The sequence below is a fragment of the Prunus persica genome, chromosome G4 (genome assembly GCF_000346465.2).
Source record: "Prunus persica cultivar Lovell chromosome G4, Prunus_persica_NCBIv2, whole genome shotgun sequence".
NCBI classification, from domain to species: domain Eukaryota; kingdom Viridiplantae; phylum Streptophyta; class Magnoliopsida; order Rosales; family Rosaceae; genus Prunus; species Prunus persica.
This window is the reverse complement of record NC_034012.1, coordinates 9546616-9573155: the sequence shown is the minus strand read 5'-3', so window position 1 is coordinate 9573155 and position 26540 is coordinate 9546616. Positions and strand designations below refer to the sequence as shown.

Genomic DNA, 26540 nt, shown 5'->3' with positions numbered 1-26540 from the left:
TTTACTTTTCTCCCTTGCTCTTCGGCTTTTAATTTATCTTTTAGTAATTCCAGCACAAATCAATTGTGATAAAAGTAACTGGCAACAAAAAATTGTGATAAAAATAGCTACATTTAGAACCAAATTTTGCAATTTTTATTTTCTAGAAAGGGCAATTGGAATGTCTTTGGAAAAATTGTACATACTACTACTATTGTGAAAGTGAACAGTGACAATTCAAGTGACATTTCTATGAAGAATTGTATACCATAAGAGCAACTCCACCCATTTGCCCTTAGCCATGGCAAGGGGGGAGCCAGGGCAGCCACTATTCACGTGAATAGTGGTTGCCCTTGCAAATAGTATTTTGAGTTTCCACCCATTGCCATGGCTAAGGGCAATTACTATTCATTTTTTTGTTTTTTCACAACTTTTTTTTACTTAAATAATTAATTTGGATAATATTTTCGGATAAGATTTTTGGGTTCCTACGTGTCAATACTATTCATATCGGATAAGATTTTATTTTATTAGTTGTATTGGTTGGTATTCATTTAAAAAAAAATTAGGATTTGGTGTTAAAAGTGAAGAGTATTGGTTGGTATTTATAGACACGGGCGAACCCATAATTTTTTTAGCGGAGGTGCAATATTGGCTAAGTATGAAAAATGGTTTTTCGGAATAATTATTTTCTCAAGATAATTTTTGGCGGCTTTTATTCCTTACACATCAAATAAGAAAACTTGATTTTATGGGATTTTAATATGAAGTATATATTGACTTAATGAGCCATCATTTTTAGCCTAAATCGTATTTTGCACTAAAACCGATTTTTCATATTTTGATTTGGTGGGAATTTGATTTTCTAGTATTTTTATTTGAATCCAAATGGGGGGTACTTCCTTATTTACATTGTAAACTTAAGTAAATGGAGTAATATAAAAATAAATTAAAGTAAAAGGACAAAGACATTTACTTAGGGTATTGATAGGTATTTATAGAAAAAAAATATCAGAATTTTTTAGAATTTTTTAAAAAAATTTACGATTTTTTTTCATATTTTTATTGCCCAAAAAAGCCTCAGCCGTTGGATTAATTTGGAGAAGCAGATCGGAAAGCTGGGGAGGCGACACGTGGCAGCGTACCTTGGACCTGGCGCGCTGACGTCAGCGTGACGCGAGGCTGACGTCAGCAACACGCGAGTTGGACCTCGGGCTGGTCTCGCCTTCGGGCTGGCCCGAGTTGGTGGGTCCCACACCACCCCCGGGCCTGGGCTGTACGCTGGAGCGACTTTTTTTTTTTTTCCTGCCCTCGCCTCGGGCTGGGCTCCCTCGCTGGAGCTGCTCTAAGAAGAAATTTATCCACGTGGCTCTTTTTTTGGGGTTTCTTTGTTGCTTTTAATACATTGATAGCAACGAACATTCTCTATTATTTTTAGTCTGTAAAATTAACCTGAAAAATATCGTCATTTCATTACACTAAGATTTACACATCTCTGATATTTACACTCAATTAAGAGTTCGATTTAAAACTGATATTTGACCAGAGTCACCGTTCAACAAGAAAACCTCCAAAGGGACATAGGTGGAGGCTATTGATGATCCAAATCTGTAGGTAGGTTGCAGTAGTTTGCTTCCTTTGGCACACTGAAATGATCGAAGCCTCGGCCCAGTTCTCATCTGCCAAATCTGCATGACATTGCCACATGAGCAAAACATATTTAAGTTAATCAACTGAAACCAAGGTTGATCTTAACAACTAAGGCAGTGGTTTAGCAAATGCACAGAGAAGGCCCCATCAGTCCAAAACTAAACAGAATTTTGCGATCGTACTTAAATTTGAACTATATGTTCTCTCTTTAATACATAATGATATCCATTCATTCTACCCTCGGGCCGCCACAAGCATTTGATGCATATATGCAACTCATTCACATCATTTAAGTTAAATGGAAGAAGAGTGGAGCCCTGTCCCCATCATCTAATTTCGAACAAAACTTTCAAAAGCTTGCATAAAACTTTGAAATATGATTCTTAAGGCAACTAATATATAGAATGCCTCTAAAAGAATCAACTATCAATTTTACACTCTATTTCTCTAACATTTATACATGGACTGCTGTACAATACCTTCAAGATCCACAATCGTCCGCATAAGACTCATAATAATTAAGGTAGAAAATGTATCTAGAGGAACTTATCACTTTACAGTCTATTCTTTGCAATTAAAAAATTTACTAAAGAGTTCCTGATACAAATACCTTCAAGAAAACAGGAAAGATTTATTTGCAGTCTCACTAATATAGTATAAATAGTAAGCTAGCAAAACAATGTAACTACGAGAATGCAAAGGATCTTTGACTGCTTTAATGTCGGAAAATGGAGATAATTTCTGAGGGCATAGTAAAAGAAACTACCTCAACAATTCCTTTCCGAGGGGCATGAATAGCCAAACACAAGCAGTAATCACTCTTCGTAGGTTCATAATAACTAGAACCGGAAGCTGCAGTATCTTTTTTTGCCAGCATCTCCATGAATAGGCAACTAGCATCCCGATATCCCTACAAATCGATTCAAACCACTAGTAGGAAACAAAATGAAAGGAAAAAAAAACAAGTAAAAATAAATTCAAGGATTCTGGGATGAAACCTTCCAGAGCCGCACTATAACAAGTGCTTGAGTGTCTAAAAGCAATATACGACCAAGTGAATCTGTAATTGCAGCCAACGTGCCACTAGGTGATAAGGTAAGCTTCTCACCCTTTCTTGGGAAATCCTTCAAACATGTCAATGGCGAAGCTGTCACAAATCACACTGCAGGTCAGCCAAAATGCAGTTGATAAATGATTGTACGTAGAATTTGATATCCAAGAAGAAAAAACCAATTATAATAGTACCACAAAAAAATTAGATTGGATTTCTTTTGAGCTTACACTAAAGCATATCATATCACTCTTGATTGAATGTCACAAGCACAGAAAAACTAAGGAGAGCACAATAGTCATGCGAGTAGCAGACAGGGCCACCAGAGATAAGGATGCATGATTCACCATTTCTCTATTCATTGTGCTTATATTTTTGACTTTATAAGATCATGTCACTTTTGTGCACTTTTACTCAACCCCTCAGCCAAAAGAGTACTTTTGATTTCTAATTCCATTTATTTCATGTCTTTTCATCTGAGTCTATCGCTTTATTTGGTATTTGCATAATTTTATCATATTTTATTTCCTATAAATTTGCTATAGCCACAGATGCGCACATAAATGTAAAGATCTATATGTTTCCATAGATATCTGGAAAACGCATAAGGTCTTTATATAGAGGCAATGAAGTCAATCATCAATATAATTCAATGATCTCCTCCTTTCACCAATACATTCGGGTGAAAAAACTACACAAATCAGTCAACAACATCATTACTTTAAGTTAATAACAACAGTAAATTATTCTCACCTCGTGCAAATGGTTGAGGCTTCTCATCTGATTTTCTAGGTGAAGTCTGGTCACTCCGCCATATCATTTTTGACAATGAAGCTATTGTCGAAAATGTTGCAGGCACAACTTTAGACAAGATAGCTCCCACCAAAGACCTATTTTTGTCTTCCGAAAGTCTTTATATGAAAAAAAACATATAAATATATATATCTAATCATTAAATATACCAAAAGAACATAAGAAAGAGAGCACTTTGGATTGCAAAACATAAAAATAAATTTTACTAAGTGGGAAATTTTTGAATTGCATCATCTCATCACACTAACCTGAAGGCAGAAATCACGGCATCCTCTCCAACAGTGATTCCACAGTAATAATGTTCATTTGACTGCCCAACAATAAAAGCAGCTGAATTCAAATCCAAAATAACTTCAGAAGGCTTTCCATGATTTATAGGGAATTAACATCAGAAGCATTACTGCCAGGGAAAACTAAAAAATACAAAAACGGTGGACAAGCATGGCAATAAGAAAAAATTGTAAATGTTACAGAAATAAATTTCGGTACAATATATCCCCACTGTTTGACATCTTTTTATCTTTCAAGTCACTGGTGACCTCAACAGAACTTATTCTATCCAGGTGGAAACTGAAGAAAGCATCAGAATATGAAAATAAGCAGGGTAATTCTACCTGGATTTCCATCAGTGGTGGAGGCATAATGCCAGTAATTGCTGCATCAGCACAGGTACCATACTTGCTGACACTCCATAACTGGTAAGGCAATTTACCATAAGAACGTCCAAAATCATCTGAGCTTCGCTTTCTGGGGTTTGGATCCCAAAACTGAGACTGTGTTTCTTGAAACCACTGGTGCAGCTTATTCTACATTCCAAGCATGTAAAGCATATTATTAGAACCCATACTGATTGCGCTCCTAAAAGGTAGAAGCAAACACAAAAATCAAACCAGAAAAGAAGGGGCAATCTGAACTTTTTCCAAGTCTCCAACAGTAAACATCCATACCATCTTGTTAACTTATAACTAACAATACTTTATCTTTGCATTTCACAAGGTGAAAGAGTGCAAAATTCAAGATAAACACTAACATAATTTACTCTCAAAGATGACATTACAGCTAAAACTCTTCATTGCTAGCAAGGCAAAAACACAAAATTTTCTCATACCTGAATATCAGAACCATCAAAACGGGCGACTATGCCTGGCATAACAACACAAACCTCCTCTGAGGATGTTTCATGGCTCAAATCTCTCTTCGTTCCGCGCACTCTCAACCTTATAATCCGTGCAGGATATACCATCTGTAAGTACATAAATTAATCAAAGCTGCATGACCAACATAACTCAAGTTTTTCAACAACCAATACCAGAAATGAATCACAATGCCATATTTACAAACCCAATATGCAAAAACTTAACGAACGGAATGAAATTTGCAACATTGAATCATAAATGTTCATCGACCAAACCGAATGTGGCAGCTTTACCTGTTTATGAATTAAATCACCAGCCAAAGAGAAAAAGAGGAGGGAGCCAGACGAAGTCCCGGCCACGACGACCCTTATCTCATCAAACACCAACCACTCGATAGCCGTGACGAACTCCGCCGAGATCGGGGACAATTCGGGTCGGATCTTGAGCCGGGTCGAGTCGGGCTCGGCCCACCCGAGAACCACAATAACGGACCGGTTGGCGAGCGCGAGGGAGTGGGTGTCGAGGGCGCAGAGGAGGCTCGGGTTGTCGACGAGCCAGCCCTCCTTGCCCGCTCCGAGCTCGCCGAGCTCTTCGCAAGCTATGCTGCCCAGCTCTGTCGTATGAGCTCGCTTCGACATGGTTGATCGGATCGGGATCGAAGAAGAAGGAGCAAGACGAAGCAAGAGGAAAGGGATATCGATCGGTTCTGCTTTGCGTTTCATAATTAGTATAACTAAAACGTCGTCGTTCTCCGTTCCACAATAAAGTATAAGTAAACGATACCGTTTTAACCATCGTTTTGGCCGTTAATGCACCTCTAGGATTAAACTGTAACACAGTTTTGGTGGTCGTTCGAGAAATCAAAAATGTTGAGCCAAGACCCCTCGCTCGCTAAAACCCTAAACCTTTCTCTCTTTCTCTTCACTCCATTTCCCAACCCTCTCCGGAAAACTCTAACACTTCAACCCATTAGCACCGCTCCTAAACGCCTCTGCATCAAAGCATTCTCCCAATTCCCTCAAAATTCCGACCCCAATTTCACATTTTCCCACCAAATTCCCCAACTCCGGCGGGACATCCGCTCGTTAGCCGGCGGTAGCAAGAAGAAGCCCGGAGGTGGACCTTCCCCGGGCCGAATCGAAGGTAACGCGGAGTTTCGCAAGGAGGTGAAGCAAAATGCTCGCCGGAAAAGCAAGAAGCTTGCGGAGTCCATGTTCTACCGACTCAAGAACCCCAGCCGGAAGTACGCCGATAACTTCACCGATGACGAGCTCCAGCAAATCGGGCTTGGGTACGACCGCATGGTCCGGTTCATGGAGAAAGACGACTCCAATTTGCGCCACCCCCATGATTGGTACAAGTACGGCGAATTTGGGCCTTACTCATGGCGTGGAGTGGTCGTCGGTGAACCGGTTCGGGGGAGGTTTACCGACGAGAGGGTAACGATGATTGGTGAAGTTAAGGACCAGGAAGAGTGGGAAAAGATTGAGCAATTTGAGATGGGTCAAGATTTTGGGAAGAGATTGACACAATTGGATAGGAGCAAAGGGTTTAAGTACTTTTGGGTGTTTGTGAGGCACCCAAGGTGGAGACTTTCAGATTTGCCGTGGCAGCAGTGGACTTTGGTCTGTGAGGTGGTTGTGGAAGGTGATAAACAGAGGTTGGATAAGTGGAACTTGATGGGTAGGCTTGGGAACTTGACTAGGTCCATGATAACAAAATGTGCAGCTTGGATGAGACCAGATATAATATACGTGAAGAGGCCGGTTTATCAGTGTAGGTTTGAGCCTCAGGGTGATTTTTTCAGGGTGTTGGCGCCTTTTCTTGATCCGAAAACAGAGGAGGATTATTTATTTGAGTTGGAGAGAGATGATGGGAGTGTTGAAATGTGCACTTATTTTGGTGGGTTGTGTAAGATTGTGAAGGTGAATCAGAAGGCTTTTGTGGATGATGTGGTGAAGGGTTATGAGAAGTTGAGTGATGAAGAGAAGTCAAGGTGTTTGGGGTTTTTGCTGAAGAATCATCCGGTTCAGTTGTTGCATCCCTATACGAAGGAGTGGAAGGCTAAGTTGGAGGAGTGGGAGTTGGGTTGTGATGCTCCGGATGGTGATGATGATGTCCGCGGTATCAATGTGGTTGAGAAGGAGTATACGGATTGGATTGAGGTTGACGAGGATAATAATGAGGAAGAAGATGTTGTTATGGAAATGGAAGATGGCGGAGAGAATGAATTTGGGGATGATAATGAGAACAGCAATGGTGACGAGGAGGAAGATGATGGAGACGATGAATTGGGAGTTGAAGAAGAAGAGTTGAGTGAAGAAGAGGATGAGAAATATTGGGAGGAGGAGTTTCAAAAGGCGGTGAGTAGCTCTGATGCAATGGAAAAGTTAGCAAAACGGAGTGTAGAGGTAAATACTGAGTATTATAAGAAGCAATTGAGAGCAATGGAAAGGAACAAATATGGAAACTTGGAAGATGATGGTGATGAAACAGCCTTGAGGAGAAAACGACCGACTGTGAGCCCCGAAGAATGGAAGATTGCTGGGTATGGTCCATGGAGGAAAAGGATTAAAAAGAGTAAAATTCCTCCGCAACTGTTCTTGCGAGCAGCAGTTAGGCCATTCAATTACAGAAATCTTGTGAAGGAGATTGTTTTGACTAGGCATGCAATTCTGGATGGTGAATTTGGTGCAAAGACTTGAAACAATATCATTTCATGCCTCTTGTTTGGATAACTGTATCGGCTAGTTTAGAAAATTACAGAGAACATGTGTATGTTATGAATTGATGATACCAATGGATTTTATGTATGTAAAAGGAGCTGTATGAAGTTGAAGTTGAGACAGTTTATTTGCAAGAGAGAGTTTTGCCATGGTAGTTTTGAATTATCTTATTTCATATTTTCAGTATTTCTATGAATTATCTTAATTTGCTGTAAGTTAATAATTAAATAAATGGATTCTTGTAAAATAAATAAATAAAATAAGTGAAGATAAAAATAGTTATTTTATTTTATTTTATTCTTTGGAACTACAACGCAAAGCAATCAGCTATAGCCTCCTCTGCTTTTCTCTTGTTCTTGCAATAAAAAATGGCGGGAAATCAATCATCCCTAAAAGCCAAAAACCTATCTTCCTAATGCTGACCATCCCCAATTTCCATGCAACTGTCGGTAACTGTATCTTCACCCATCTAATTCCCTACCTCCCCAAAACCCCTAACTCCGTGCTACTCTCTCTCCACACCCCGAAACGTTTCGCTCGTATCCGCTTCTCCACGGGACTAATGTCGTCTTCTTCTTCGACCCAAATATTGGCCGAGTACGCGAAATCGAAGAGGTCCTCCTGCAAGAAGTGCTCGAAAGCGATCGACGCTAAGGCTCTGAGGCTGGGCTTGGTCAGCAGAGACGCGCGCGGTTTCGACGTGACCAAGTGGCACCACTTGGATTGCTTTAACTTCGGTTCCGAGTCGGTTGCTTCGGTCGAGAAAATTAAAGGGTTTCAGTCTTTGGAGGTTTGGTCCATTTCCAGTTTTGGGTTTTGCTTTGTTTGGTCAGTGAGAATTAACTATGGCTTCTGTTTTTAGGAAAACAAAGAAAAATGAAGTTGAAGTTTTGGGTGTTTTCTAGTTCTCGCCTTTATTTCGAGAATAATTAAGCAGCTAAATGAAAAATGAACTCTTTTTCTTATATAAAAACAAAAACTGAATTGAGGAACATTTTGAAGTAATTTAGATTGTTTCTTTTTGGGTAAGAACCAGGGTTGCATGTGTAAAGCATTGAAGTTTTGGTTTTCAAAATATCAATTAAAGATTGAGCTTTATATTCCCTTTTGGTTTCTGAAGTTTCTCTGCAATCAAACAGGACCTTTGAGTGTAATAGTGTTAATTAGTTTAGTAGATATGGTTTCAAGTTTCAACTTTATTTGATTATTGTCCCACTTGTTTGTACTTTCAGAGTAGTGATCAGGAATCTTTGAAGAAATTGGTGGCTGCCACGGATAAATCTCGAGGGGAGGTATGCCTTGATTTCCTGCTATTTCCTGCTGTAGATTGTGAATAAGAAAAACAAAGGAAAAGGGGAATAATATAAACTTACATGAGGGGGGCTTACAAGCCTGAAAGTCAGTGTGCGTGGTAACGAAGTATTATTAATCCTGAAAGTCAGTGTTGTGCTACAATAATGCGACTCAAAATTATTTCTTAATTTTATTTGGGCTCCTGCATCATTGAGGCTAAATTGAAGCTTGCTGAAAGTAAGATGATTGATGACAGAAAGAAGACAGAACAGCCTAGATACTAAAGGTTTATGAGTATCACATTTCAGAAAAAGAGGTATCAGGCACCCAAAGCCTGGCCTCAACACGAAATTTTATTGTAAGGGGCTAAAATACTTCACTCATAATTATTCATAACATAATATGTATAGCTTATCTACACTCCATCCTGTGAATGGTGAAATTGCAAACTTGAGGGACCAAATAAACTTGAAAGAAAACAACAACTTACAAAGATGAACCAAAACCAACAAATAATGTCCTAAAACAAATGACACGCATATTCTAGCCTGACCAATCAACTCACAAAACAATACAAAAAAGACCAATATTCCCTTGACTTGAATACCAGCATATTCCATCTTACTCAAATCCATTAGCATTTGTTATTATAGTATATTAACGAGGGAAATTCCCAAGTCAATTCCAGCCTTTTATTCTTTCACAATTCTTGGTGAAGTGAACGCTTTGGTCTATTTGTTTGATTTCTGCTCTTCATCTTCTCGCTGAATCTGCTAGGTTATTAATGTCTTATTTGAAATACCTTTTTTTCTTTTTGGTAAAAAATAATATTGAATCATGCAGGATTCAAATGAAAGTACATACGCGGTTGAAGGAAAGGAAAGTTCTCAAGGAAAAAGAGTAAGCATACCCTATTTTTGGCTTCCTTATAACATGCTTTGCCAAAGGAAATTCCTGTGGTGATTTTTTGTGTTTCCTAATATAGGTTCATGAAGTAGATGAAAATGAAAATGAAGAAGAGGAAAGGAGCCTAAAGAAAGTGAAGGTATGCAGATGCCATTTTAGAGTAGCTAAACATATCTTTATTTGTATATATATCTCTTGGACTTGATTTGTTCATCTTGGATTTCTTCTACTTTACTCAGTGCGCTCTGAGATACTGTCTGAAAATTTGCTGTCACTCTACTCTCATTGAACATCTTTTCTCAACATCATGCTTCCCTACACATTCCTTCTCAAAATTTCAGGGATTGCATGCGAAATACCTTAGTGTGGTTCTTTTTATTTACTGCCTGATTCAAGCTTTTTATTCAGTTTTTGTAGACTCTTATTAAGTTTTCTGTTTGCTTCTGAATTGTTGTCCTCTACTATTTCTTTCCATGTTTTTCCAGATTGCAATTCCTTGTTTCCTGAGTTTTGCTGTGTCTTTTTGTTTGTGTTCCTAAGTAGATTACAAATATATCACATGGACTGAATGCATGTTACTCTTACTATTCCTTCTTTTATTCCTGCATCAACGTACAACTGCAACTCATAATTACTCAGGAACTCATTATATGCTTTATGCAGATTTGCTCATTTGTAATAATGAATTATGTTAAATAGGAGTTAAGCTATACATTGTTTCTTGTCCTTGATATAACTTCCTATCATCAATCTTTATTTGTTTTTTGTTTACAGTCATCTAAATGTGATGGACAAGCTAAGCTGGACATATCCTTTACAATTTCTGATGTGAAAGACAAGTACAAGGTCTGATCCATCTCCTTACCTTCAATGTGCATCTGTACATTTTGTGGAATTGAAGAAACTTTTTGTGCTTCCTCAAAAATGTACCTTTCACCTTTGTTTTCTTTCATTGGAAATGTTTACTGGTGCAGGATGCAACTCTTTCACCTAAATGGAAGGCATTCCAAACAATCATATTTCTTGAACGGGTGAGACATTTATCTCTATTTGTAAAGGTTCTTTTAAAAAGCTTGTTTGATAATGAAAATCAATATAAGGGCTGATTTTATGCATACGTCGACGTGTTTGTCTATTACTCAGGCTACTTTGTTCCACTAATAGTTTTATGAACAAAGTATTTTTATGCTGGATTTCCATTTATTTTTTTCGTTAATTGCTTTTATCTGTTTTTCTTGCTTCCAACATAAAATGGTGCATATATATGTTCACCAATCACAACTTTTTATGATCTATAATTCTCAATTGTACACATGCAGTCATACGTTAGACCTACCAAACAAACTTCACTTGATAATTTTTAGCAGAGGTAGTTTAATGTTGTTCACGTGTTCGTTGTGTGCTTTGCTTTTTTACAGGATGATGGACTACATGATTCAAGTAAAATTGCTGCTTTTGATTTTGATGGATGTCTTGCAAATACTAATGTAAAGAGGTAGTGGATATTACTATTTTTACATTGGCATGAATAATATTTGTACACATATATTATTCATGCCAATTTAACATAGTCCCCTTCTATTAAGAGATCCCTAAGAATATCATATCATAGGCTTTGATTTCTCACATCCCATCTATCAAGTGAGGATTTTGTACTTCAATGGGTTTGAAATTTTTCTTCTTTATGTTAACTGACTTCATCAATCTTGATTAAAAGGAAATCCTATGGGAATTATAAGTATATACTATATAGGCCCATGAGAAAGTCTGTCATAAATATCTCTTTTGAATGGTTTCGTGCAATGTAAATGTATAAGTGAGTTTCATTTGTACGAAAGAAAGAAGTTCTCATTTGGCCTAGACCCCAGAACTGTGGACAAGAATTTTTGTTGACAACCTAATATGCTGGTCTAATCTCAGGGGAGGTGCTGATGCTTGGTCCCTTATGTATCCTTCAATTCCTGATAAGCTACAAAGCCTGTATGAGGATGGCTACAAGCTGGTTTGTATTTTTTTGTTATCATATGAGCTATTGAAATTTGTACAGAAGTCTTGTGATTTTTGGACAGTTTGACATTCTCGTTTGTTTAGTTGTTTGGGGCTGCACTAATTGAAAATTTGACCACATCAGGTAATTTTTACAAATGAGTCCAACATTGAGCGCTGGAAGAACAAGAGACAAGTAGCTGTGGACTCAAAAATTGGTCGGCTCAACAACTTTATTAAGAAAGTGAAGGTCCCAATTCAGGTAATTCTTTTTGACTAACTTACATTGCCTACCTCACGTGGTTGCAAGATCCAACCATGGTCCATTTCTGATGCAACTGATAAATTCATCTTAAATTCTTAATCAGGAAGTCTGTTCACCCTTTGTGATAAGAGTAATTTGGTTGAACTACCCATATTTTTGAAAAGGGACATTCAGCCTTGGCAATAAGGAGAAAATAGTTTAGTAGTAATTTTTTTTTTAAAGTTATTACTTCAGCTTCTGACGTGTAGAAAAAATTCAATATTGCATAAGAGTGTAGAATCTTATGATGAGAACAATTATGTTGAGAACTATGAAATGACACATTTTTTCCTTAAGAAAAAAAATGCAAGGAGTATTGAAGTTGTCACTGTCCAGGTTTTCATAGCTTGTGGCCTTGGAAAATCCGGTGGTCAAGCAGAAGACCCCTTTCGCAAACCCAAGCCGGGGATGTGGCATATATTGGAACAACACTTCAACTCTGGCATTTCCATTGACATGGATCAGTAAGCTCTTTTCTTTTCTTGTTTGGTTACCTATCACTATTCTGCACATAGGAAGAGAGACATAGAATTGCTACCTTATTAATCAGTGTAGTTTTGTTCGTTTCAATAGCAATTATTATCAAAAGGACAGGATCAATGAGATTATAAAAGCTTTTTCTGTCTGCATTGTAGATCCTTTTATGTTGGTGATGCAGCTGGGAGAAAAAATGATCACAGTGATGCTGATATTAAATTTGCGGAGGTACTAACATCCTACATTATGATATTAAATTATGACATGCGTGGTTTAAAGTTTTATGTCCCAGTGGAATACTTGGGTGTTTATGGTTGTTTTTTATTTTCTTTTGCAGGCCGTCGGTTTAAAATTTTATGTCCCAGAGGAATACTTTGGTGTTTGAGCAAGGGACATTGACATCGAAATTATGTTGCCCTTCAGCCCCCAATTTTAGAAAAAGAAATCTATATCATGTAATTATTATGTAGTTGGCCTTTCCTCGGAAGTTACTGGAACTTCTGTTTTGCTTAGAAGTAGTATTTTTTGTTCCTTGCTAGGAGGTTCTGTTAGCTTATGTTGTGACTGAATGTTGCTCTAGCTTAACATCCAAATTACATCTGCCGAAAAGCAAAAATTTCTCTGCGGATTCTGTTGTAACATTGTAACATGCAGTTTGATAGCTCAGTTCTTCATAGTGATAGATGTTCTCCTCTTTAATGACATTAATGTAATTTCAAAAACAAAAACAATGATGGCTTTTCTGGTTTATGAGGGAATTATCTGAAAAAATATTAGAACGAATTTCCTTTTGGCCAAATTTTATTATTATTATTAAATATTTATGTATTGAAAAAAGGGGATCAACTAAAAAAGCTTAATTTAATTGCATGTAGTTTGAGTGTGGTGTGTCAATTGTGGACTTCAACAGCTTGAGAGCCTTGAGCAAAACGTGGCAGCATCCCACAAATCTTAAATCCCATGCAATACGATGTTGTCGGATGGAACTGGAAGCAAGCAGCAAGCAAACGATTAATGAAGAAGAAGACGAATCAGCAAGAACTGGAACTGAGTGTTTTTTTGTGTGGAGACGTTGAGACTTTGAGAGAGAATTCAATTGCTGCATTTTCACAAACACCACCAAGGTAACAACCAGCTACAGATAATCAACCCTAACCAGAGCAATGGATCCTTACTTCGAACAGAGACTCAGAGATGAAGTCATCTACCTCCACTCTCTCTGGCACCAAGGCCCCCCCACCTCCTCTAACCCTAACACTAACCCTACAACTAACAACCCCAACCCCAATTCATATCCCAATCCCACCAACACGTCAAACAGGAAGAGAAACAGAAAGGCAAGAAATGAAAGAGAAAGGCCCAACAAGAAGAAGCCCTCGCAACCCGACCCGCCTCCACATTCGGGCCGTCCTTGGCCCTGCCCGACCCCGACCCATGACTCCACTCCCGGTGCATCATTACCGTGGCCCACGAAGCCCAATTCGGCTCCGGCAACCCACCGTCCATCGCCAGAAGAACAAGCGAAACTCGCCGCGCTGAAACTACAGCACAATGCCTTGGACGCTTGCCGTGGATTATTTTTGGGCAATGCCGGGTCGGACAGCGAGGAATCTGAATCCGAATATGAGGAGGACGAGAGTGGAGATGGAGATGACTATTGGGTTGAGGGTGGTGAGAGTGAAGTGTACAAGGTGTTGTTGAATGTGTTCGTGGAGAAGAGTGAGCTGAGGAGTTACTATGAGGTGAATTATGAGAATGGGGAGTTCTATTGCTTGGTGTGTGGTGGGTTGGGAAAGAACAAGTGGGTGAAGGGCTGTATTGGCCTTGTTCAGCATTCGATTTCGATATCCAACACGAAGAAGAAGCGGGCTCATAGGGCTTTTGCGCAGGTGGTTTGTAGGGTTTTGGGTTGGGATTTTAACCGGCTCCCCACAATTGTGCTCAAAGGTAAAAGGCTTGGTCTTTCGATGGAAAAGCCCGGCCAGGAACGAGTAAGCTTTGTCTTTGTTTGCTTGATGTTGGTTTGTGGTGGTTGTTCTTAATGTTTTATATGAATTTGGTTGAGTTGTGAATGTTGCAGGGTGAAACTGAGGTAAATGCTGGTTCCTCTGAGGGTGTTTCGGTTGTTGTTGAAGATAATGTGGCAGCTGAAAATGATGCTAATGCTGAATACGGTGAAAAAGAGACATTCGATGATCATCAGAATAAGGGTAAACAACTAATGATTTGTGAGGTTAGTTATGTCTATCACTTTTTAACTTAGTTTTTGGTTCTTGAGTTTTACATGAGTATCAGAGACAGTGTACTTTTTAATTTGATTTGGGATATGTTGTTTCAGAACTCTCTGAAATATGATGGTACAAATGAAAGCACAGAAAGGACTGAAAAGGGTATATCAGAAACCGGAACAAACAAAGAAGCAGTGGATACTTCTGTAAGATATTGCTATTGAAATGAACTGCATTGATAACTTCAATTACAACTGAGATGATATTTTCTCTTCTTTTTTGTTTAGGGTTTAGTGAATGATGGCATACTCATTGTACTTTTGGCTAAAACTATATGTTATCCAAAACTTTGTATTTTTTTAAAAAATGTGAGGACTTAAATCTCATTTTCTGGAGCCTACAAATGTTTTTTTTTACACACTTTTAAAGAAAATATATATATATAATGTAGGGAATTGATCAATCACTGGTCTCAAAGATTGAATGGCCATGTAAAGAGTCCAGTGTTTCCTCGTCAACAGTGTTAGGTTGGCCAACCTTTAGTTCTCACTCGGCATCTGCAACATGCTCCATTCCGGTGGAAGAACAAGCAAGGCCTGCTACATTATTGTTACAGCAGAAAGCCTTAAAAGAATGCCAGGATTTCTTTGCTGGCTACAGTGGTGAAGATATCAGCGAAGATGAGGATGAAGGAGATTTGATGGATGAAGATAGGTCTGACGAAAGTGAAGAATTAAAGTTCTTTTCAAAGATATTTACAGATCATGGCGAGTTAAGGAGTTTTTATGTCAATAATTACGAAGATGGGGAATTTTACTGCTTGGTTTGTGGTGGGGTAGGGAAGAAGGTATGGAAGAGGTTTAAAGGTTGTGTGGCGCTTCTTCAGCACTCCACTGCCATATTAAAGACTAAGAAGGTGGCTCACAGGGCTTATGGCCAGGTTATTTTTAAGGTCCTTGGTTTGGATATTGGTCAGCCTCCAACCGTTGGGTCTAAAGATATACCTCTTGATGATGGACCTTTGGCAAAGTCAGACAATTTGCAGGTAATTATTGCATGTGTGATATGTTTATATAGAGTTGTTCCTGAATTCTATAAGCGCTTTTACTGAACGTTGCAGGGTGAACTGGAGGAAAATGCTGATGATCACAAGGATAATGTTGTTGTTCCAAAGGAAAACTTGGACTCTGTGAGTGATCATATTGGTGAAACAGTTTCAAAGCAGGAATCTGTGAGTGATCATGTTGTTCAGAGTACTGGAACATCAAAGACATGTGAGTTGCAGGTGAGTTCCATCTCCATTGTTCACTCCTCAACAATGTCATATACTGAGTCACAGATTATTATGTCATACGTAATTTGTGTATGTACATCATAGAAGCATAGTTATTCGTTCCTGAATTCTGTAAGTTGCCTTTGATTGAAACCTTTGATTGAACACTGCAGGGTGAAGTGGAGGAAAATGCTGATGATCACAAGGATATTGCTGCTGTTTTGAAGAAAAACTTGGACTCTATGAGTAATCATAGTGGTGAAATAGTTTCAAGGGAGGAATCTGATGTTGTCCCGAGTAATGGAGCATCAAAGACATGCGAGCAGCGGGTGAGTTTCACTCAGTTGTTCATTCAACAAAGTCGTGCTGAGTCACAGGTCATTATTTTATGCGTAATATGTTATATACATCATAGATTCATAGTTCATTGCAGGTGAGTTCCATCTCCGTTGTTCACTCCTCAACAAAGTCATGTACTGAGTCACATTATTATGTCATGCATAATTAGAATCATTTGTTCCTGAATTCTGTAAGTAAGTTGCCTTTCATTGCTGCTGTTTCAAAGGAAAACTTAGACTCTATGAGTGGTCATGGTGGTGAAATAGTTTCGAAGGAGGAATCTGATGTTGTCCAGAGTAATGGAGCATCAAAGACATGCAAGCTGCAGGTGAGTTTCACTCAGTTGTTGTCTCAACAAAGTCATGCTGAGTCGCAGGTTTTTTTTAATCCGTAATGTGTGCATATACATCACAGATTCATAATTAGTTGTTCCTGGATTCCATAAGTTGGTTTCATTATACATTGCAGGGTGAATTGGAGGAAAATGGTGATGATCACAAGGCTAATGCTGTCGTTTTGAAGGAAAGTTTGGGCTCTATGAGTGGTCATAATGGTGAAATAGTTTCAACAGAGGAATCTGATGTTGTTCAGAGTGATGGAACATCAAAGACAAGTGAGTTGCAGGTGAGTTTCAACTGAAGTTGTTCTCCTCAGCAAAGTCATGCTATGTCACAGATTATTATTTCATTCATAATATGTGCATATGCATCATAGATTCCTAGTTGCACCGGCGTGTTATAACATGGTTATAATTGAATATTTGCAGGGTAAGACTCAGAAAAATGCAGGTGGTCCCAACGAAGATTTGAACGTCTTTATGGAAATTTAGACCCTTTGTGAACAGTGATAATATTGACCGAGTTTCAGGTGACTTTTTCATGTTTGTGATATATACTTTGCGTCATAGTATTACAATGCTTTTATGGAACCTTGCATGACAAGCCTGAGAGAACTGAGCCTGGTCACAATCAAGATTCGGGTATATCATTGAAGAAAAGAAGGGAATGTGAAGTCATACTTTTAAGTTGCGATAAGTACTGTATAGATAGAGTTCTACTCTTCCAAAGAAGGACAAGCATCATTGGAAAGAGTAAATCTTTAATGAAATTCTATCTCGGCACTGATGTATTCTGTATATTTTTTCTCAAGAGTATTGTTACTATTAAGAATAAATTAATATTGTAGTTTCTTTTAGTAAAGCATTAGCTAGGTGACTCTTCAATTCATAACTTGAATATGTACGCTACAATGTGAAGAACCAATTAGAGTAAAATTAAGATTTAGTGCCGACGGTAGCATTTGCAAAAGAGAGACTGATATATTGGATGAATTTGTTTTGTACATTAGCAGATCCCAAAGACTCACAAATACTGAACCCGAAATGTTGAAGTTGGGACCTCCAGCTCCAGCCCCAGCCCCAGGCCGATCTGAGCTCAGAGTTGGTTTTTATTTCTCAGTTGACTACTTAACAAAAGATTGAGTTCTTCATTCTTGTTTCATTTTCGTTTCGAATTTTGATCAGTAAGTCATAGTGCCCTTCATTAAAAGTCAATCCAAAGGATTGATATATGTCCAACCTGGTTCTAAGCCCTAACCAAAGAGTGGAAAAAAGAATCTTCCTTGTTATTTTTTCCAAAGCCATTCAAACATGTGACGTGACCGCAAAACTACGACACCAACCTTCAAACCCACATCCTTCCAATTATTTTCAAAATTTACATAAAATTATGAACCACCGAAGATTTCAACAGCAACCCATGACATAATCATACAAAAGCAACATTTACAATATAAGCATCCTCCGATCGAAACATAACCATTGAATTCTCTTTATGTAGAGTGGAGCACATAAATGGAAACATCCAAAGGCACCAGCACCAGCTTCTTAAATAAAAGATAAAAGTAACAAAAGAAATTATCTTACTCACAAGCCAGTTTTGTGCCAAAGCTGGTAAGGCAAATAGCAAATGCCTGGAAGGCTGACAAGGGCTGCCTATAATCCATCGTGAACGTATCATCACCCACTTTTCCAAACTGAAGAACCGTTTCCTCATCTCCTTTCCCCCCTGACTGGCTTGGGTCCACTGTCGCAACCAGTTGAAAGTTCTTCACTGATGCTACTGTGACCCGACCATGGAAATTCAAACACCAGCACTGCAACTGATCATGCCATCTTGGAGCTTTATTCCTCAAGATGGTGTAGCCAGAACTGGTAGATTCTGGTTTCTTCATCTTGGATTTTTCCAAAGGTTTACCAATTGCAGTTTCACCTGATGGTGGGCAATTAAGCGGGCAGACCATCCTCCTTGGACCTCTTGATTTTAGAAGGTTGAACTTGTAAGAGACCTGCCCAACTTCAAAGTTGCCTGCTGGAACTTGGGGGCTTATTTGCTTGCTTGCGAAACGGCGGGTAGACCTGCTGCTAGCAGGCTTTGCACCAGTATGCGGCGGCTGGCTGTCATAGATTGTAAAATTGGTGCCCAGAAAATCCGAGCTGCAAAAGGGTTTGGCATTAAATAAGAGTGCAGATGAGAAACGGGTTAACATTGAAATTTGTTGTTGTAATTCAATAGATCTTGAAATATGACTGGTTGGGGGTTTAAAAGAGCACAAATTTTGAGACCATAAAATTTTGGTTTCATCGTGAAGTCAATTGACCTTTACAGTCCAATTTCTCTGAAATGCAAACTAATGAAAACCCAGTGTCAAACTGGTTCAAAATTGTAATCATATCAACCTAACTTGGTACTGGACTGAAACCTCTTATATGTAGTTCAAAATATAGTTCTCAACATATGAAGGTCCTTAAACCAGAAGACATTATATGTTACTACCCACTAAAAACGATCAGAAGGAACTACATCACATAATCAATCACCTTAACTCTCTTAAGAAGAATGCCTTACCTTAGTTTTCCCACATAAGCATTGCTTCCTTGGGATATGTCATCAGCATCAAGCGATATAATATACTCAGTGTGAGAGCCACGCCTATATCTTCGTGCTGCTAAAAGAAACTTTCCCTTATCTGTGAATGCTGGGAAGGAGAGAGAAAAAGAAATATCACAGAGCACAAAAAAGACAAAATAACCATTAGCATGTCACAAACCACTCACAAAGTGCCAAATAAAACAAAAGATCAACTGCGATACATACAACACAAGAATTAATAAGGAAGCAACATTTATCTATAGCCTCAATTTATGCACAACCAACACAATACCATAACAATAATTTGTTTATGTCAGTAATCTAAAATCAGAGAAATTTCTCAGACAAAAAGAAAACACAGTAACTTAACTTCACAAACTTATAAGTGTATTTAATGAGTATCTTTCAGCATTGACTAAGTGCCGTTCAATAATTTCTTCAGGCAAGCAATACCCGTTTAAAACTTATAGGTTATATTAAAGGTTTAAACTAAATCGATATCTGACATTCAAGTCAAAATCATGTAAGACCAGGAAACTAAAGTTTTGTTCAAAAAGTCTTAGACAGATCTTGCTGAGTCAAGTCAACTTAGGAATTTAATCACCAGCAAAAAGTCTCCATTTTTTAGTTAATGAAAAGTCAACTTAAAGGTTCAGACCACGAAAGTGCCCCTTTTGAATATGCCTTCAATGACTTGCAGGTCAAAATTTGAATTAGTAAGAGTAAAACAGCTTCTGAAGACATATAGGAGGAAGTCATTCCAGAAGTTGTTCTCATGTACATACTCACATGGGGTAAATGCAAGATAAAGGTAAAATGTTGAGGTCTTCTTGTTTCGTTTTATTAGACATTGATGGGGAAAATCGCATGGTCCTGGCTGCAAGAATCACAAAGAAATAAGACAACCAATTGCAAATCAGTTATTACAAACCACTAAATTCAATGAATCACTGAACACATCAATATTGTCAATGACAAACCAGAAGCAACTTAGTTTTAAAACTTCAATCTCTCTTCAAGAAATGCCTGAAAACATAGCTAACCAAATAATCTTGATAGTTCATTCTCTTTTATATGTAAGGACTACGATTAAGCTTCGTTCATTATCTAAGAGTAACAATAACAATAATCTGCCAGAAAATCCATAATTTCTGCAACCACAACATCAACAGGTTAGATTTTGTTTTGCAAAACACAAAAATAACTTATTTATAGGGAAACCCATAAAAGTATTGTTTTTAAGACACACAAAACAATGAAATCAAATTTTACGAACTTCTTTGAACTCTGTGGCCAGTGCATATAGTGCTTTTAAATTCCAAATTTTCATTTAACGGTCATAAACTAATTCGAAATGGGAAACCAAAACGGCTCCAAAATGGGATAGAACGTTGAAATTCGGTGTGTTTTTATATCATGCACCTTCTTCAAAACTTACTCAAAAACTTCTGAGTTACGCAAATTCACTCCAATCACAGAAGAGCCCCATTATGAATTTGCGACCCTTTAAGGTTTTAAACCATTTCCAACTCTTGATTTTGCCATCATCCAAGAAAAGTTTATCATCATTTCAGATTCTAATAGTGAAATTGCAGAAAGCAAAATCCTCCACTAAATTAGCAAACTTTCAGACAATCCTGATCGATCTCCTAAGGAGACTATTCAAATCGCAAACTAAAAAAACCTAAATACTATTTAAAAAAATAATTCAATCAATCGAAGATGATATTGCCAAGGGAATACCTGTTTAAGGCAAGAAGGGAACGTAATTTTGCCACTGTAGGAAGGCGAGCGCGCGATCTGCTTGGTAATATCCCTCCACCGCTTGCAGACACAGGCGCAAGCGACGACGTTTTGGCGGTTAGGCCACTTGTCCTCGCTGTTCTCTACTCTCTGTATGATCTCGCCGAGGAGCTCCGGCAGCATAGTCGACCACGAGGACGATGACGACGAGTCGGCATAGTCCGCGACTCGGTCCAACTCGGCCGAGTCGCCGCGCGCGACTCGGCGGTCTCCACCACGCGCCTGATCATCGTCTCGAAATTTCAATTCTCTAAACGATTTGGAGAATTTCCGAGAGAGCAAGGCTTTCCTCAGAGACATGGCTTGGGATTGGGGCTTAGGGTTAGGGTTTCGATCTCGTAGACATTGGTAAAGAGATTTTTTCCTCTTATGGAGAGAGGAAGAGCGAGGGAGCGAGAGTGGTAGAGGTCGATGATGAATATGAGAAAATAAAAAATGATTTGTGGTAAATTGACAGGCTGTGACGGGTGAGAGTTGGAGGCCCAATAAGGGAGTGAGGATGCGACACGTGGAAGTTGTAGAGACAGATGTAAATTGGTGTTGGATGACGGGATTGTGAGATTAGAGGTGTAATGAAAGGGTGGTGGGAGTTTGACTGGGTCAATTCAACAGAATAGCTGAAGCCGCAAGCGGCAAAAGACTGTAACCAACCAGTAACGACCAGCTATTTACTTGTAAGTTGTACTCGTTATCTCGAACGCGTCTCCAATTCTTTTTTTCTTTTTTTACTTTAACCCCCTGATAATTTTTTTAACAAAATTAGTAAAAAATTATTGAGAGATTCACTATTATACTCAATATAAGGACTCAAATTATATAAAAGCCCTATATGAAATGTACTTTAGAAACACATCCAAAGCCCATTTAAAATATAATAAAGAGGCTTCGAACTTTTTATAAATTACAAAACTGACATCAATTTCTTAAAACAAGCCCAATCTCAAAATCTCATAAAAAAATTCAAAACACTCAATAAGTTATTAAAGTAATTTTATAATTAAAATTAAATTAAATAAGGTTAGCTGTCATTTTTTTTTGTTTATTTTTTTTATAGAAATTAAGCGCTCATTTGGCATTGCTTATTTGGAGTGATAAGTGATTTTTTAAAAATTTAATGAAGCCTAGTCCGTTTGGTAAACTATAAGAAAATCATTTATTGTTAAAAATTGTTGTGAGAGAAAACTATAAGGGAAAGCAGCTAATAAGGGGCTTTCATTTTCTGATTATGCAGGAATCAATTTCGAAAAGGCACTGGATTTAATGATTATGTGGCAATTATTTTCTAATTATGCGAAAATAAGTACTAACAACACTTTTAACAGTAAATTTGACAGCGATTATTTTCACAGCACAGCAATATCAAACTGGCCCTAAATAGTGTAGAGTTTATCTATATTACTAGTGCTAAGAATGAATATATCACTAAATATGTCAAAAATATTTTTAGTTATTTCTAATTGACCAACAAAATCAATGTTAATTTTTATACAAGATTTTTTTTTTTTTTTTTGGTATGACAAAATGCACTTTTTTCTCATTTGTAATTTTGCTGCCAACATGTAAAGAAGTATCTCAACAATACTTAGAAGGATGGAAAGATTTCACTCAACCCTTCACTAAAAATGAATACATTAAGGCATGTTTACGTATCAGTAATGGAGAAAGTAAGGAATCAGATAATTTAGGAATCGGGGAACTACTGAATCGGTATGGGAAGAATCATTCCCATTAAGCTGTTTACTAAACATACGAAATTAGTAAAGGAATGGGGTTGATTCCCATTGTTATTGTTTACTAATTTTCATGAATCAGAATCCAAATTAATTTGATTACTAAAATGCCCTACACATTTTCACCACATCACATATATAAAATTCACCCAAAACCAAAAGCTATAGGAAAAGGGGTTTTGAATTAATCAGTAAGAGGGAATCCGTTATCAAAGAAAATTATCAGCAATTTATTCTGAACCAAAAGCTAGACAAGCTAACCTGGCTAAGAAATCTTTGATCAAGTGAGATAAAATTCACAAAAGAAGTCACCTGTGTTGTAACGTTAAGGGTTTGAGTTGTTTGAACTTCTTCTGGCGTGTATTTTTATTTTTTTTAGGGTTTGAGTTATTTTGGAATTATAGTAAAGTGGTAAGGGTATTTTTGGAAGTTAATAAGAGAAAGCAGGAATGGGAATCGTATCGACTAGTCCCCCCTAGTCGATCTGATACCTAGTTTTGAGGGAATGTGATTACGGATTTTGAGGTGGGGCCCACTTATTTTTTCATTCCTGATTGCAAGTAAACGCAGGGGAAGTCAGGAATGGAAATCATTCCCTTTCCTCCCATACCCATTACTGATACGTAAACATGCCCTAAAATTAAACAATTACCCATCAAATTCTTAACGATACACATAAGCAAAATGGTCAATATCACTTGCTTATCAAATCTCACTCTCACACCACCACTCATACCAACCTTAAAAACTGAATGAATGTACAGAAAGAATATCCAACTCCACATGGACAAGTAATCCTAAACTCCAAAATAATAGATGGAATACAAGCTAATAAGTGCCGAAGCTATAATTAATTTGGCTTTCTCCAATATCTCACTTAACAAAAATCGTATCTCCTCACTCTGTATCAAATTCGAATCCACATTCCCATAATTTAAATTAGACTAAAATATAACAAATTTAAATCCACATTCCCATAATTTAAATTAGACTAAAATAGAACGGAAAATAAGTTGGAATATTTTCTTGTGAAAAAGAACAAAAATGATTATTTATTTTTGAGGTGAAATCGTGGTTCTTGTTATTGAGAGGCAGTGCAGAGAGTGCCCTCAGCACGACACGTCATCCATGCAAAAAATACAAGTGTCCGCATGCATGGCCTTGGACGCTCATACGAAGACACGTCGAAATGTAACTTTAACTGCCATCAACTTTGCCCTTTGACGAAGCTTTTTGTCTCCTTTGTTTCATTTTCATCTTGTTTTCCTTGTACGAATCATTCAATTAAACAGATCCAACGGTGCATCTAGTGCGAGTCTTTTATTATCCAACGGTGCTGATGGATGATACGAAACACAACAATATCCATTTTGTTAAACAAAAAGAAACATTTTAAACAACCTGCATAGCTGCAAACAAAGTACAAACGCATACCCAATTGACATCCGCCAACGAACAATAACCACCGTCCGATCACAATCACGATGACCAGAAAAATCAGACATTCCCACGTTGACGGTCCTGATTCATTCCCCAGCCACGGACCCCAAACTGCAACTCAGCAGCAGCAATCAAAAACTCCACAGCCTGCTGTGGTGTCAACAACTCCACCACCTTCCTCACCGTTCTCAGCCTCAGATTATCAGCCTTCTTCAACACGGTCACCAGCCGACCCATCTTCATATCCAGATTCGTGCATGCCCCCATCAGCTCACTCGCCCCCTCTTGCCACTCCGACAACTCCTCCGATATCGCATTCTCCTCTTTCACCTAGAAAACAAAGCAATTAATTAAATGAATTACAAAAAATATCGCGCTGATTAGTACAAATAAAGTTTTTGGAAGAAGAAATTCAACACATGACAGCAGAGTTAAATTCTCTTAACAATTTGATCGTTAGTTATAAATAGAAATAGGGAATGCGGTTGTTAATGTTGGTGGTTAATTTATAGGGTGTGCTTACAGTTTCGCATTGGAGTTCGCTGACGCGGCGGAACTGGGAGGGGGAGAGGTCCCCGAGGTCTCCGGTGCTAAAACCGCGGAGGATGTCGACGATGTGGGCCTCGAAGTGGATGGAGGACTCGGAGTAGACGAGGTGGAAGGCGGTGGTGGGGCGCCAGCCTGCGATCCAGTGGAGGGAGCGCTCGAGGGTGGTGGCCCACGGGGCGACGAAGACGGCCAGGGCGTCGCGCTCGGCGGCCAGGGCCTTGACTCGGTAGTACTCGTCGTAGTGGGACATGACTTTCTGGACGACGTGTAGGAGGTGGTGGTGGTGGTCAGGGGTGGTGGGGGGTCTGGGACAGGTGGAGAGCTGGTGGACGAGGTTGTGGAGCTGCTCGAACCAAGTCTCGTAGAAGCTGGTGAAGCTGCTGCTGCTCATTGTTGGGACTTTTGGGTGGTGGTTGGTTTTTTCCGTTGGATGGAAAACTGGGTTGAGAGAGGGTTTGAAGGGTTTTTTTGGGGTTTGGTTCTGATGCCAATTTGGATGTGTGTATGGGGCGTGAGGTTTTGTTATTGGTGATGGAGTGACAACGAGGCACGTACTTGGCTACGTGGAAGAAGATGGTGAAATGTTTTCTGTTTGATAGACGGCGGTCTCTGTAATTTTTAGTGCCAGTTGGACTAGATGCCAAACAACTTTTATTTGAATCAAAACTTAAAATCCAAGAAAATATATGTTGTGGGGGTATGCGTTTGTTTTGCTTTTTCTGTGCATGCTAATTAGTGAGGCAATTTTGCAGTAGGTTCAGGTTGGTTGGTTTGCTTCTCCGTGAGGAAAAAGATACAACCTATTCTTGGAAGGATAGATAACCACCAACAGATAAGCAGCCAAAGAAGGAAATTAAGCTAGAAATTAATATATATCCAAAGTATATATGCTACCAGGCACCCACACCAAATTTATGTACTAAATTGAAGTGATAAAAGATGAGTTACTATACATGTTGATACCTTACTTGTCAGCTATCGATATATGTTTAAAGTAAAATCACATTTGAATTAATCAAATACCGCTGCATCATTTGATAAATAAAATTTAGTTAATAGATTTGGTATGCACTCTACGTACCCTGATTATGTTCATGAATATATTCTTTTAATCACTTGAATTACAATGATACAATAATATCAGTTCGTTTATATTTTCTGCCACCAAGATTGGGAGTCATACAAATAACCTCTCTTTTACTAAGTGTTTTGGTATACGACTACTTACTTCAAGCAATAATATTAGAGAACTTAGGGCTCGGTTGTGAAATTATTGCAAGCGCACAATCCATACAAGTAATATAGAAATAAGTAGAGTGTCGTTCCCACGAAGACTGTAATTTCCTATTAACTACCAATTATGATTAATGCATAAGTTTATTTGAACAGTTGATTAAGAAGATTGATTAATTTTAAGAAAACTAAAACAATTATGAAAAATAACAATTTAATTAACAATAGAAAATTAAGATGATGAGACACTAGAGCATCCGACTTCACCATAACCAATTCTACTTAATTCTTATAGCCAATTAACCCTAATTACTATCCATGCTGACAGTTGGTTTCTCCTAATTCATTCGATATCCCCTCTCGGGCTCAACCAAAAGTATTCTCAATTAACAACCCATTCTCTCTCGAGCAACGGATTTAGAAAACCAAGAACCCATTAAGTTCTATGAGAACCTACAAGAAAACTGCATGAGTCATGGTAGTCCCTCTCGGGCACTCATTCAAGTCATGGTATTTGTTACAAGAAGCAAACACCAAACATCTCCTCTCGGTCTCCGCTTGGATCATCAATTAAATACTAGCTAGATATTTAAATCATTAAGAACAGTAACAAATACTCAACATGAGATAATAATCAGAAATTAATATAACGATAGAAATTAAGTATTCAAGGTTAGGCTACATCGTAGCCCTA

General features: G+C 38.2%; 6 protein-coding genes across 10 annotated transcripts; 3 read left to right on the top strand and 3 right to left on the bottom strand.

The window, feature by feature from the left end:
- Nucleotides 1385-5314, bottom strand: LOC18781141 (rab3 GTPase-activating protein non-catalytic subunit). Its single transcript, XM_007211560.2, has 8 exons — nucleotides 4923-5314; nucleotides 4602-4736; nucleotides 4108-4299; nucleotides 3742-3803; nucleotides 3434-3591; nucleotides 2628-2776; nucleotides 2396-2539; nucleotides 1385-1667 (listed from the first exon to the last, which is right to left on the bottom strand). The coding sequence occupies exons 1-8, from the start codon at nucleotides 5265-5267 to the stop codon at nucleotides 1488-1490; spliced, it is 1365 nt and encodes a 454-aa protein (XP_007211622.1). The 5' UTR covers nucleotides 5268-5314; the 3' UTR covers nucleotides 1385-1487.
- Nucleotides 5444-7507, top strand: LOC18781477. The gene has a single exon (XM_007214349.2). The coding sequence runs from the start codon at nucleotides 5496-5498 to the stop codon at nucleotides 7332-7334; it is 1839 nt and encodes a 612-aa protein (XP_007214411.1). The 5' UTR covers nucleotides 5444-5495; the 3' UTR covers nucleotides 7335-7507.
- LOC18779538 (polynucleotide 3'-phosphatase ZDP) lies at nucleotides 7918-12706 on the top strand. The gene is made up of 13 exons (XM_020562251.1): nucleotides 7918-8145; nucleotides 8588-8647; nucleotides 9492-9548; nucleotides 9634-9693; nucleotides 10329-10400; nucleotides 10529-10585; nucleotides 10973-11049; nucleotides 11475-11556; nucleotides 11686-11802; nucleotides 11909-11935; nucleotides 12040-12308; nucleotides 12480-12549; nucleotides 12659-12706. The coding sequence occupies exons 1-13, from the start codon at nucleotides 7918-7920 to the stop codon at nucleotides 12704-12706; spliced, it is 1224 nt and encodes a 407-aa protein (XP_020417840.1).
- LOC18778727 lies at nucleotides 13200-17468 on the top strand. Of its 3 annotated transcripts, none has more exons than XR_002271127.1 (9): nucleotides 13200-14312; nucleotides 14402-14554; nucleotides 14660-14755; nucleotides 15001-15594; nucleotides 15670-15834; nucleotides 15996-16151; nucleotides 16246-16255; nucleotides 16388-16489; nucleotides 16630-16734. XR_002271127.1 is itself a non-coding variant. In XM_020561581.1 (9 exons), exons 1-9 carry the CDS (start codon nucleotides 13485-13487, stop codon nucleotides 16988-16990), a joined length of 2313 nt encoding a protein of 770 aa, XP_020417170.1. In that variant the 5' UTR covers nucleotides 13203-13484; the 3' UTR covers nucleotides 16991-17468. The 3 variants fall into 3 exon arrangements, 2 of the variants coding, with proteins under 2 accessions (XP_020417171.1, XP_020417170.1); XM_020561581.1 differs by lacking the exon at nucleotides 16246-16255 and adding an exon at nucleotides 16928-17468 and having other exon boundaries at nucleotides 13203-14312; nucleotides 16630-16785; XM_020561582.1 differs by lacking the exons at nucleotides 16246-16255; nucleotides 16388-16489; nucleotides 16630-16734 and adding an exon at nucleotides 16256-16375.
- LOC18779669 (tubby-like F-box protein 7) lies at nucleotides 17830-21313 on the bottom strand. Of its 2 annotated transcripts, none has more exons than XM_020561584.1 (4): nucleotides 20835-21313; nucleotides 19881-19968; nucleotides 19068-19188; nucleotides 17830-18655 (listed from the first exon to the last, which is right to left on the bottom strand). In XM_020561584.1, exons 1-4 carry the CDS (start codon nucleotides 21192-21194, stop codon nucleotides 18082-18084), a joined length of 1143 nt encoding a protein of 380 aa, XP_020417173.1. In that variant the 5' UTR covers nucleotides 21195-21313; the 3' UTR covers nucleotides 17830-18081. The 2 variants fall into 2 exon arrangements, with proteins under 2 accessions (XP_020417173.1, XP_020417172.1); XM_020561583.1 differs by having other exon boundaries at nucleotides 19068-19197; nucleotides 20835-21312.
- LOC18779895 (protein DOG1-like 4) lies at nucleotides 23629-25301 on the bottom strand. 2 transcript variants are annotated; one of them, XR_002271349.1, is made up of 3 exons: nucleotides 24588-25301; nucleotides 24059-24394; nucleotides 23654-23960 (listed from the first exon to the last, which is right to left on the bottom strand). XR_002271349.1 is itself a non-coding variant. In XM_007212857.2 (2 exons), the coding sequence occupies exons 1-2, from the start codon at nucleotides 25002-25004 to the stop codon at nucleotides 24122-24124; spliced, it is 690 nt and encodes a 229-aa protein (XP_007212919.1). In that variant the 5' UTR covers nucleotides 25005-25301; the 3' UTR covers nucleotides 23629-24121. The 2 variants fall into 2 exon arrangements, 1 of the variants encoding a protein (XP_007212919.1); XM_007212857.2 differs by having other exon boundaries at nucleotides 23629-24394.